This window comes from Hylobates moloch, unplaced genomic scaffold (genome assembly GCF_009828535.3).
Source record: "Hylobates moloch isolate HMO894 unplaced genomic scaffold, HMol_V3 SCAFFOLD_17, whole genome shotgun sequence".
NCBI classification, from domain to species: Eukaryota; Metazoa; Chordata; class Mammalia; order Primates; family Hylobatidae; genus Hylobates; species Hylobates moloch.
The window spans coordinates 75,831,771-75,845,372 of NW_026652292.1; the positions used below are offsets into that span (position 1 = coordinate 75,831,771).

The 13,602-nt window shown below is 41.3% G+C and overlaps 1 protein-coding gene across 2 annotated transcripts; it reads right to left on the reverse strand.

Annotated features, from left to right (window-relative positions):
* Positions 1-1,148: 1,148 nt before the first annotated feature.
* On the reverse strand, positions 1,149-13,543 carry TMEM128 (transmembrane protein 128). Of its 2 annotated transcripts, none has more exons than XM_032135694.2 (5): positions 13,424-13,543; positions 11,522-11,663; positions 5,923-6,081; positions 3,433-3,541; positions 1,149-1,867 (listed from the first exon to the last, which is right to left on the reverse strand). In XM_032135694.2, the coding sequence occupies exons 1-4, from the start codon at positions 13,518-13,520 to the stop codon at positions 3,442-3,444; spliced, it is 498 nt and encodes a 165-aa protein (XP_031991585.1). In that variant the 5' UTR covers positions 13,521-13,543; the 3' UTR covers positions 1,149-1,867; positions 3,433-3,441. The 2 variants fall into 2 exon arrangements, with proteins under 2 accessions (XP_031991585.1, XP_031991586.1); XM_032135695.2 differs by having other exon boundaries at positions 12,919-13,540.
* Positions 13,544-13,602: the final 59 nt, after the last annotated feature.

Consider the following 13,602-nt stretch of genomic DNA (forward strand, 5'->3'; position numbering starts at 1 on the left):
CTAGATCCTGTTCAGACATGTTATGACAAGTTAAAGACTGTCTCAAAAAGTCTTTAAGTAATAGGACAATCTTCATACCATCCTAATTGACCAGTTATTAGCTCTTGGGAAACTGGATTTTAACTAATTGGTTTAAACACATGCCAGCCTTAGATTTCTATCCATGCTGTAAACATACTCTTCAAGAAAAAAAAAAAAAGATATAAAATGTGTGAAGGCTGACACTGGGGCACTCTCCACCCAAGCTCCCTCCAGGGAGTGTGATCCAAATGCCCAACCTTCCAGGGCTGCAGCCTCAGTTGTGCCGGACCCTCACATCACTGCCTGATTCATCACTGCCTGACTCGGCTGCCTGATTCATCACTGCCTGACTCGGCTGCCTGATTGTGGCCTTTGCCTGGCCTTGCTCCCTATTTTAAATGACACTCTCACCACACCTTCACATACCCATGACCACAAACTGGGTTTGCTTCTGTCTACTCATCATGCCTGACTTTCCCCTATGCAAACATCATGACTGGATGTGATATTCCTGATCCTAGATTCTGCTTTCCCTTTCTTTCCCTCTCCATTACCATTTATTGAGTGGCCACCTACTGTGTGTCAGGCACTGTAATTGGTGTTTTACAAACATTGTTACTATTACCCACAACCCTACAAGACAGATATTGTTCCCACTTTACAGCTGAAAAAAGATTACAGGCTGACTACCCCTTCTCTGAAATGCTTGGGACCAGAAGTGTTTTGGATTTTGGAATATTTGCATTGTATTCCAAAACCCGAAATGCTCCAGTGAGCATTTCCTTTGAGTGTCACGTCAGACTTCGAAATTAGGGATACTAAACCTGTACTACTGAGGGTCTTGCAGCTAGTAAATGGCAGGGTATGATCTGAACCAGACACAAGTGGTGATTAATTCAGATCATTATTAGAAGTCACCTTACAGAGAAAACAATCAACATGAGGTACATTCTGTCACAATGCTTATGCTGTTTAGATTTAATGTAGACATATTTGCATTTGAAAGTGCAAATACTGTCTTTATAAAGTCTTTGAAGAACAGAGTTAGACCTTGTTATTTCTATAGTTAATTCAAAGTACTAATAGCTAAAAACCAGAAGTTATTCCAAAGTTTGCATGAACAAAACTCACAAGTTATAAAAATATTTTATTTAAATGGTACGGAAAAAAATATGTATACTTAAAAATGATTAAAACGTCACATCAGGAAACGCTAAAAACCCAGTAATTTACACAATGATAAAATCTAAAGTGATGGGAAAACATAAAATATTTTCATTTGGTCCTGTCACCTAACAAAACTATCAGAAATATGAGATTATAGTAATTACTAAAGCTGGTTAAAGGCACATGACAACATAATTCCTTTACACACATCCAGTCATTTTATATAAGGAACTGCTATCCCTTAAATGGAAGAGTGAACTATTTGTTTAAAATATTAAGAGTGCATCACGTACCTATAATGAAACCACTTTCTCCAAAGACTCAAACAGATTAACATTGCAAAGTAGTATTTCTGTATCACTGACTTCTGAAAATTTTAATAATTTAAGAATATGCAAGTGAAATATAATTTATTCTGATTTCAACAATAGTTATACAAAGCCACAATTTTCCCCAGGAAACCATTCACTTCATAGTTGCAAAAACACACTGTAGCTTTTCTGTTAGGGTCTGCCATGCTTTCAGCTAGCTGGATGTTTAACCATTCACTTCAACTTGACGTGTCCAGCCAGGCACGGTGGCATGGGCCTGTAGTCCCAACTACTTCGAAGGTTGAGGCAGGAGGATCCCTTGATCCCAGGAGTTCAAAGCCAGCCTGGGTACATAGAAGACCCTATCTCTTAAAAAAAAAAAAAAAGTATATGTCCTTAAATCTGAAAGAAAACCAGCATTTATGTACCAAGTAAAACATTCTATCTTAAGCTATTGCATTTAACACTAAAAAGTATCGTTCACTCTGTGATCTACAACATTGTCTGAGTCTCCATTACAGTTATAAATTCATGTCAGAGTAGGAGCTCCCAAACATCTGTAAAAACTCAAAATTCAAGAGTCAAAGAAGGTCCTGAGCACATGAGAAGGGGAGAGATGGGTGACAGGGTCAGGTGAGGAAGTGTTCTGAGATGTGTAGGATTCCTCTGGGCCCAAAGCCGCTTGTGGCACCACATGTGTACAGGAATGAAGGGTCTCCTGTGAGGGCTCCCAGTGGTTCCAAGACACAGCAAGATGCCTGAAGGAGGCTGGAGACATTGGCGTGGGCATGGAGGTGCTAGCAACTACTTTCAGACTGCTAACAATGAGACTATGTCCATTTCTTCTTTATACAGTTACCATTGACCTTCCTTTAAAATCCCACAGGGAGAACATGCTGTTTTTAGCAGAAATGTCAGTTTTCATTAACTCCTTGAAAATTTAGTGTATTAACTTTTATTTCCATGAGCTTCAGTTTCCACAGCTGTCAACTGCTGTATAAAGCAGGTTTCCTGCAAGTTCTGATGTAAGTGACCTGACAGGAGGCACTATCTTTGTCCTTCTCACCATCCCCCTAAGCATCTGGAGTGAGTATTCTCACTATACACTTATTTAATAACAGAGTTATCCGACACTCAGAATAACAGCCTCCACTGTGTAATGCAGCAGATCTCAGGATGGGGTGATCTCTAGGGAGGCAGAAATTCTATAAATAATACCAAACAAAAGCTGATTGTGTCATCCAACACATTTTTATGAGGAAGTCAGAATAATTAGAAGATGGCAGCATTTTTTTTCCCAATTGGGTAAAATTGTCCATTCTTCCTGTATTCCCATTTCTTAAGAATGATCTAGCCAACAGTCATTGAATATAAGCTGACACAAATTAATATAATTTCAACATAAAATGGTCTAATGTGTGAATTTAACTACATTGGAAGGTACAAATCCTGTCTTTATGAGGTCTTTGAAAGGCAGGGTACCTTCTCTAAAAAGTAGTCACTTAGAACCAACTTTTACAAAAGAAAGAGTCTCAGCCCCCAACCCCCGCCAGCCTGGGCAACATCAGCAGACTGTTTCTACAAAAAATTTTTTAAAAATTAGCCAAGCATGGTAGCACATGTTTGTAATACCAGCTACTTGGGAAGCTAAGGTGGGAGGATCGCTTGAGCCCCCAGGTGGTCAAGGCTGCAGTGAGCTGTGATCATGCCACTGTACTCCAGCTTGGACAACAGAGTGAGACGCTGTCTCAAAATAAAAAGGAGTCTATCTCAGAGTTCAACGAATGGATAATTCTAGTGTGGACAACTCTGGTGTAAACATGACTGAAAATAATTCATAAATAGTCTGTTACAGCTCCACCCACTGAAAATTGTCATAAAAGACATTTTTCAAACGAGTTCATTTTTAGAAAAACCATTCCAGATACCTTACCTTCGGAAATCATCCAAGGAGTGTGATAAACATTACAACCCCCATAAACTGGGTAAACAACAACAATGGAGTGAAAAACGACCACACATGCCATAAGGCAATGTTGAAGCTGAAAAGAACAAGACATAAACAGTTGACAACTCCAATATGCATCAATATATTTTATTCTAGAATCTAGATTTAAAGATTTCAATGTAGAAAAGTTCATCCAGTCAGCAACTTTCTCTATGTATCCTATTTCTCAGCTATGTGACTTAGCCAATGCTGGAAGGAACTCTAGATATACTTACACAAGTATCACAATTTCTTCAAGAAGGCCCTGGAACTGGAACCACTAAAGGTCTCCTAATAGGAGTTGACATGGCTTAATAGAAACTGAAGTCTCTTAGTTTCTGCACTTGAACAAGAATTTAAATGGCTACAGCCCATTTTTATGACATCACACACTAAACTATTATGCTAAAAAAGACCAAAGTATTTTCTCTTAAAAACAAAATGAAAACAATTATCACTTATAAGCTGCTATTATATCTTTCATCGAGAAAAACACTATTCCTGTCATCAAAGTAAAATTAAAACACTTTCTAAGTATAAAGATTTTTAATGACTGAAATTTCTAAGAACAGAATAGGGAAAACTATATTCAAATAAGTTCGGATGGTTATTGGTTTTAATATATAATATTTTGATAAATATGGGTATTAAATAACTATAATCACACTGTCTAAAAAATTAATATTTCTGGAGATGATCTTAGCCTTATGGGAAAAAGTAAAACAACATATCTGCACGCCCCCACATACAGGTTAACAATAACCACATCACACTGTCAAACAACCTTGAACTTCAACTACAGAAAATAAGTCATAGAAAGAATATGTATAAAGGTATACGGTTCTTCCAAAATAAAAATTCAATTAGGCCGGGGGTGGTGGTGCACGCCTGTAATCCAGCACTTTGGGAGGCCAACACAAGCAGATGACTTGAGGCCAAGAGTTTGAGACTGGCCTGAGCAGCATGGCGAAACCCCATCTCTACAAAAAATACAAAAATTAGCCAGATGTGGTGGCACATGCCTGTGGTCCCAACTACTCGGGAGGCTGAGTGAGGTAGGAGGATCACTTAAGCCTGGGAATTCGAGGCTGCAGTGAGCTGTGATCATGCCACTGCACTCCGGCCTGGGTGACACAGTGAGACCCTGTCTCCAAAAAAAAAAAAAAAAAAAATCCAATTGATATAAAGAAAGAAAAAACTAGAGAGCTACATACAACATAGGAAAAGTAGTTTTCTTTCTGGTTGGATCACAGGATATATTTCCTTTGTGTTTTTCTGTAATTTACAGATTTTTTTTTCTCAGTGAGCAAGTATTACTTTCGTAAACCCAAAAAACCCTGTATTTTTCATTGAGTATTTAATTAACTTATGAAGAAGGTTATTCGTTGTGGCATTGTTTGTTATATTTGTATAAATATAATAAAGTCCAACAACAGAAGACAGGTTAAATAAATCATGTTATGTCCATGCTGTGAAAACTGCAACTGTTTAAAAAAATGAGACACATCTATATGTACCATTATGGAAGAATCCCAAACTATAAGGATCCACTGAAAAACAAAAGGAAAAAAAGACGAACAACCACTTTGGAAAGCAGTTTGGCATGATTTGCTGAAGTCAAAGGTATGTACATCCAACAATTTTACCCCTTGGGGTACATATATATATATATATATACATATATACATATATACATACATCTCTACACCCAACAGAAATGTGTTCACTGTGCTACGAGAGCCATGTACAAGAATGCTCTTTATAGCATCCTTCATAGTAACCCCAAACTGAAAAAAATCTAAACACAATCAACAATGGAAAAGAAAACTGGGATTCAATTAAACAATGGAATGCTAAAGAGCAATGAAGATGAGTCAGTGTTCCTGGCGACAACATGAAACAACTGCACACAATGCTGCACACAGCCAGCTCAATGTGAAGGAATACACCCTGTACGAATCCATTTCTATAAAGCTCAAAAGCATAGCTGAGCAAAGCAAGTAGTTACCATGAAGGTCAGGGCAGTATTTACCTGTGGCAGGAAGGAAGGTGTATAACTGGGAGGGAGAATGAAGGGGGTTCCCAGTGTGCTGGCTCAGTTTACACCAATGCTCACTTCATGAGAATTCATTCTTTAATTCATTCATTTCAGTTTTTTCTACTTTTCTACATGTATTGTATGTCATAATAAAATAGATTTAAAAAGCAAAATGCAGAATATGTACAGAATGTCACCATCTGTGCTTTAAATAATTAGATCCATAAATAGAAGGAGAAAGAGACACTAATGAAAAGGGAACCAGAGAGCATGAATGACCAGGAGACTATTTTTCTGTTTTAACTTTTTTTCTTTCGAAGTTTGGACCAAGTTTATCACTATCTGATCAAATAAAAATTTGTTGTTCATTCCTGTTAGTCATTTCAAAGTTAACTTACCAAATTCCTGCTGCAATAAAGGAGGCAGTGGTAATGGGTATCAAGGCTGGATACTTGACATCATATTCTCCAATTCCACAATACCATTCCAGGTAGACTATGCAGTAAAATGCAACTGATAAACTGACAAGCAACAAGGCACTGCCACAGAGAAACCAGCTGTGGAGATAAAAACAGTAAGAGGTCTGACGCCACTTAATGAACCATCAGATTTCTTAAAAGTTTTTACTAATAGCTTAAAAATCTGCTTCTAAGAATATTAAGTGTTGCAGAGGGAGCCATACTTAAACAATCCACGCTTTCAGAAAGTCTCAATCAATGGGAGATGGGGGTGAGAAAAAGAGACACACAACTCAGGAAAGAATGAAAAGTACGACTTGAAATACATGCATTTATATATACACTCTCATCAGCCAACCAAGGGAAAATTCTGGTCATGACAATGCATTTTCTTTAAAAATATAAGGAAGAGGCCAGACGTAGTGGCTCACGCCTGTAATCCCAACACTTTGGGAGGCCGAGGCAGGTAGATCACCTGAGGTCAGGAGTTCAAGACCAGCCTGACCAACACGGAGAAATCCCGTCTCTACTAAAAATACAAAATTAGCCAGGTGTGGTGGCACATGCCTGTAATCCCATCTTCTTGGGAGGATGAGGCAGGAGAATAGCCTGAACCCGGGAGGCAGAGGTTGCAGTGAGCTGAGATGGCGCCATTGCACTCCAGCCTGGAGTGCCTGGGCAACAAGAGTGAAACTCTGTCTCAAAAAATAAAATAAATAAAAATAAAAATACAAGGAAGATAGTGGCTTTCTGGTTGTTTCTGAAGTTTTGAGTGTGACAGGGCTAAAGAAGTTTATCAGTGGGAAACTTCATTCCTCCAAGTTAAGTGGATTTTCTTGGAATACTGAAAGACAATTAGGAAGATCAATAATTCAAATTTTCTCTCATAAAAGATTTCTAAATGAAATCCTCCCATTTTCAAAATATCTTCTACTCAGCACCTCACCCTCAATGCCAATGCCTTTTACTCCCTTCCAATTCCACCTGTGACCTGATTCAGCCAGTGTGAGGCAACCTGGACAACCCCTTCCCTCCACCCCAGCTGTACGCGGGGACTGAAGTCCCTTTCCCATTCTCCCAGCTCAATCCAATACCCCATCATCATCTGCTGCTCTATGGGAAAAGCCTGACAGTCCTTGTGGAAGAGAGAGGGAGAACAGATGGCTACAACAGTTAAGTTACAAAGGCACAAAGTGAACTTCCAATAATGGCAAGGTTCCGGATTCCATCAAGTCTTTTTACGATGATGCAATTCTGAGATTCGGCGTTATGAGAGGCAGTAGAGCGAAGGGGTTAAGTCTGTATGGGTTTGAATCTTAACTTGAACAAGACTAGTTTTGTGACTCTAGGCAAATTACCTAACCTCCGTGTGTTTCAGAAATATTGACAGTACTTAACTCAGAATAGCTGTGAGAATTAAATCAAGTGGTCAGCAAAGTGCATCTCACAGCTCACTCTCAATCATAATCATTATTATTCCACTCATGCTATTTTTATTTTCATTTATTTATTTTTGAGACAGAGTCTCGTTCTGTCGCCCAGGCTGGAGTGCAGTACCGCTATCTCGGCTCACTGCAACCTCCATGCCTCAGGTTCACCAATTCTCCTGCCTCAGCCTCCTGAGTAGCTGGAATTACAGGCACTGGCCACTACGCCCAGCTAATTTTTGTATTTTTAGTAGAGATGGGGTTTCATCATGTCCATGTTGGCCAGGCTGATCTCGAACTCCTGACCTCAAGTGATCCACCTGTCTCAGCCTTCCAAAGTGCTGGTATTACAGGCGTCAGCCACCGTGCCCAGCCATCACTCAAGTTATATCTATCAGGAAAAAATTTCCATGTTCATCTTTAGGAGTCTTCAAAGACCTCTCTTCTGCTAGAGCATGTAGTCTCACTGGGGAGAGTATCACCCCCAAAGTGAAGAAAAAAATCTGGCTCTAATTGTATGTATAAAGCATAGATATGCATGCAGTATATAAGTGAATATATAGTCTATCTAATTCCACATTCCACAGGGATGATTAGGAAAAAAATGTCTAAAAAGACTCCTTAGGGGTAATGATAAAAGGCTGAAAAGCACATGTTGGTAACGGATATAAGAAAAAAAAAAAATTTTTTTTTTTTTTTTTTGAGACAGAGTTTGCTGTTGTCACCCAGACTGGAGTGCAATGGCACGATCTCGGCTCACTGCAACCTCCACCTCCCAACCCATCCTCCGGCCTCAGCCTCCTGAGTAGCTGAGATTACAGGCGCCCACCACCACGCCCAGCTAATTTTTGTATTTTTAGTAGAGATGGGGGTCTCACCATGTTGGCCAGGATGGTCTTGAACTCCTGACCTCAGGTGATTCACCCACCTCGGCCTCCCAAAGTGCTGGGATTATAGGCATGAACCACCGTGCCCAGCCTAAGAAAATTTTTTAAACTGCCTGAACAAAATATAATACTATCAGTCAGTGGTCCTTGGCCCTGGCTTTATATCACAGTCACCTTGTACCTTTCTAAGAGAAACTACATAGTCCCCAGTTTCCAAAATTCTGGGCCTGAGCATCTGAGATTTTAATTTTACCTTCTGCCTTTAACTCCACTGCTGATTTTGATGCACACAAGCAGAGTATTTTAAACTGTGATTTCTAAAGCATCACAGTGTTGTTTTGTTTTTAATACGGACCTGCTCTCCCATCTTTGAACAATATAAAGAACCTTAAGGCCTCAGGCTTCTAAACTTAGGCTAGAGCCAGAGGAAAAAGAAATCACCTCAAGCGTTAGAAGAATGAGCCATTTTAGCCATTTTCCAAAAGCAGAACTCAGCCGGCACTGTCTTTTGTGCAGCCCTCTCATTTCATGGCTGTTCAATACCCCCCAACCCCAGTTAATGAGTCCTTCCCAAGAAAACAATGCGACTCAAAATCCTCAGCCTTTGAGAACGCATTTATGCCTTTTTCTCTCTAAGATGACACCTTGTTGAGGACAGATCTACGACTTCTACTTTCTTTCCAACCCCCACAGCCCTGGTCCCAATGTCTGCGTCCTGGCTTTGCCACACAGCAGCTGTGTGGTCCTGGGCACTCCACTTCACTGCAGTTGCCCCCCAAATATCTTGTGTGTGATCATTTCTTACTCTGCCATTTCTTTAAACTACTAAAAATACCCAATATAAGGACACAAATAGAGAAGTTCTCTCACATCTCCTAAAACCTCAAAAAGGTCTCAGTCCTGAGGCTGACCTGGACTAGGTACCCCTCCTAGATGCTCCCATAATACCCTGTGCCTACACTTACAGAGCACATACCACCAGGCCTGGTAACTTGTCTGCTGCAGCCTAGAATAAGCTGTTGGAGAGCTAGAAATGCACCTTCCATGTGTTTGGCACCGACAGCCGAACACATCTCAGGCTCCATAAAGTATCTGATGAAGGAAAGAGCAGCTGCTATTGGTGGTGGTTAAAGTACCCATCCCCTCCAGCCAGGTGCAGTGGCTCACACCTGTAATCCCAGTACTTTAGGAAGTCAAGGTGGGAGGATCACTTGAGCCCAAAAGTTTGAGACCAGCCTAGGCAACATGAAGAGACCTCGTCTCTACAAAAAATAAACCAAATTAGCCAGGCATGGTGGTGTGCGCCTATAGTCCTAGCTACTTGGGAGGCTCAGGTGGGAGGATCACTTGAGCCTGGGAAGTCAAGGCAGTAAGCCATGATCGCACCACTACACTCCAGCCTGGGTGACAGAGTGCAGCGAGACCCTGTCTCAAAATAAAAATAAAAATAAAGTATTCATCCCTCTTTTCCCAGCCCAAGTTCTAAGAGAGATGACTGAGTCAAGCTGATGAAGATTAAATGTCTGTTATACTGATGCAGCTGTGGGAAGAATATGGCTTTTTTGAGTGGTGACAAAGCACTTCCTAATACTGGGTCTCTGACACCCAGAAACAGACAGGCTTACCCACAGGGTTCCAGGTCAAAATGAAAACCTAGAGACCTTTTCCTATGGGGGCTGCCCTGTGAAATGACACCATGGGAAGGCAGACCAGACTCTGCGCTTCCTACGGGCAGCCGACTTGCAGGAGAAGAAGGTGCTGAGCTACCTTCGTCCAGTTCTTCATCACACGTTCAATCAGTCACGCGACCTCCCACAAAGGAGTGAGTAACATGGAAGGGCAGAAGCTGGGAATGTTTAGGGAAAGTTTCTCCCCTAGAAAGTAGAGGACAGTTTACATAAACTTCCCTCTGCCTACTTTCCCCTGAGGGCTTGTTCCTTGTGGCTCAACAGTCTCCTCTGCCAGAAGTCACTGCTCCTCCTGAAGGCCCTTGAGGAGAAATCATGTGTCCTGCCATGAAACCAGGGGACCACAGTCCTGTCTGCATCTTCCTATCCCCACTGGTACTTCCAAATTATTACTCTTGACCCTAAGCACACCAGCCTTCCCAATGCCAGCTCTGATGCTCACCAACATACCTCTCCCTTGCGTTTATTATCCGAGGGTCTCCACATCACTCGCCAATGTGCAGTAAGGACCCTAGGATATGATTCCAACCCTCTCCTCCATGTCAACTCTGGAGACTATACTGAAAGGATCTCAGTCCCTGTGAATGAGGAACTATTGGACATCTGGCCTGGCCACAAAGCTCTCACTCCTCCCACTGCAGACCTTCACCTCCACTCTAACGCAGTCACACCCTGTAGTTACCTTGTCAGCTGTAACTACCCTCTGAAACCAATCCTGAGACCCAATTCTCACTGGCCACAGTTCTCAACCCTTCCTCCCTGTACTCTTGTACTTGGTCTTCATGAAGACCTTCACTTAGTCTTTCTCCCTCCTTTTTTCCCCAAATGGATTAGGTTCTTCTTAAATTTACTACCTTCCTCATCCTACAACACATTTATTTGCACACAAATAATTTCCAGTTCTCTTCCACTCTACTGTGTATGCCCAGAGCACACACCCTCTCATCGGTTTTATTTTTTCCAGCTTTACTGAAGTATAATTGACAAATTAAAATTTTATATATTCAAGGTATACAATGTGATGACTTGATATATACACACACACATATATACACACGTGTATATATGTGTGTGTATATATTCGTATATATTCACATTCATATATATTCATATTTATGAATATATATACATATATAAATATATATACGTGTATATATACACACACACACTCACACATTGTGAAATGATTACCACAATCAAGTTAATTATCACACTCATCACCTCACATAGTTACCACTGGTGAGGGAATAGGGGGAGGACACAAGATCTACTCTTAGAAAATTTCAAGTATACAATACAGCATTATTAACTATAGTCACCATACTGTATGTACATTAGATCCCCAGACCTTATTCATCTTCTAACTAAAAATATGTACCCTTTGACCCCCATCTCATATTCACCTTCGTATCACCAGCACCTCCAACACAGGGCCTGGCAGAGACTAGGTGCTTACTGTTTGAAGAATTCAACTAACAAAATATAACACGAAAAATCAGACATGGGTTTAATTTACGAAGCAATAAAGTTTTCTTACCTGCTAGTGTGGAAGTTTTCTTTAAGGGTTTTAAAGAAGTCAACATAATAGGTCACAACAATGGATGCCAAAATCCAGAATCCAGAATGGATATTAAGTCTTGGAAGAGGTTGCTCCTTTTTCTCAACAGCTGTGGAGGTTTCTGCAAATAAGGGAGATTTCAACTTACTAAGTTACCACAATTTTGCTAGGAAAAATTACACTTAATTTAAGCCAAATAAAATCATGTCCTAGACCTAAGAACCAGAGTCTCTCCCATGATAATAAATCCTTCTGTAAAACCCTTGAGATAGGTTTATATTTACAAAAAATAAGAGCCCACTATAAAATACGGTCAATACAGTCAATTTATTTCCTCTAAATATATTTTGAAATCAAATTTACACTTTTATCGTCTTTCGGAAATAACAATGTCACCTGGAAATGTAAGAATTTTAATATTATTTTTCACATTTCTTCTAGGAAAATAATTAGTCCTGTTAATTAGGAAAAATGCCAAAGGCAAACGTTAGCGCATGAACTGGACTTGTGGTCTTCCAAGAACACTTTTATAACTAAATTTTTTTTTTTTTTTGAGTTGGAGTCTTCCTCTGTCACCCAGGCTGGAATGGAATGGTTCGATCTCGGCTCACTGCAACCACCGCCTCCTGGGTTCAAGCAGCCTCTTGCCTCACCCTCCCGAGTAGCTGGGATTACAGGTGCCCGCCACCACGCCGGGCTAATTTTTGTATTTTTAGTACAGACGGGGTTTCACCATCTTGGCCAGGCTGGTCTATTTGGCCGGGCTGGTCTCGAACTCCTGACCTCGTGAACAGCCCGCCTCAGCCTCTCAAAGTGCTGGGATTACAGGCGTGAGCCACCGTGCCCAGCCTATAACTAAATATTTTAGTTACTTTAAACACAGCTCAAAAGTGGAAACGGCACACCAGAGCTCTAGCTCCAGCACAGCACTGTCTAGACAGGTGATGGACAAGTCATTTTTCCTGTCTGGAACGCAACCTGAAAGAATGGGTGGATGGGAGATGGGTCAGATGGATGATTTCTAGAAAGTTTTCCGGGGATCCTGACATGCCCTCTCTCTATGTTCACGTGAGAATCAATGGTCCACATCTGAGGTTCTGGGCCTTTAGATGACCATCGGAAACCCTAGGAAGCATGTTCATAATATTCTGGGATACCCTCAAAATGTATACATCGTCATGCCTGGGCATGATGTTATTCGTGTTCATTTTGAAAAGGTAATGGACACGGTTTTAAAACATATGAGATAAAAAATGAAGTATCTGTCTCCCATCCTTAACCTCAGATCTAATCCCCAGAAGCAACCACCACTTACAATTTCTACTGAATTCTTCCATACCCTATGCATCTACAGGTGAACATACATCACAAGTTACCTGTTTTGTACCCAAACGGCGGCATACCACAGTGTTCCGCACTTCCCTTTGAAAATCATCCCCATTGGTACATACAAGTCGATCTGGCGTGTCATGTATACATATATCCAAATTTACTTAACCAGCTTTCTGCTGACGGGCAAGACAGATATTTCTAGTCATTCGCTATTACAAGCAATCCTGAAGTGAAACACTGCGCACATTGTTGTACACTGCGGTACAGGCATGTTTCCGGTAAATTCTTAAGACTTAGAACCGGTGGGTATTTTAAATTTTAATCGCTATTTCCAAACAGGTGTCAAATCAGCTCTCCAGAGAATTCTGAAGCGCAGCTGAGATGACGATGCACAGCACTACGCAATTCTAAAGATCTTCCCTGACATTAAATATTCGACTTGCAAAGCCGAAACTCGGTCCCTCCAGACTGGGCCAGGGCTGCCGGAGGCCGGCCGTTTTCCAGCGCCTCGCCTCTGAGAACCTCGGGGCGGCTTGGTGCGCGCCTCACCCGGCCCGGCGTCACCCTCGCGTTCCAGCTGGGCCTCGGCGTCCGGCAGGAGGAGGAATCGCCGCCGGAGCTGCTGCCGGGCCCGCGAAGAGTCCATCTTGGTACCACCCCGAAATGAGACGGAAGTGACGTCAGACACAGCGCTTCCGGCGTCGGCTCCGGGTCTGGGCCTCCTGGCG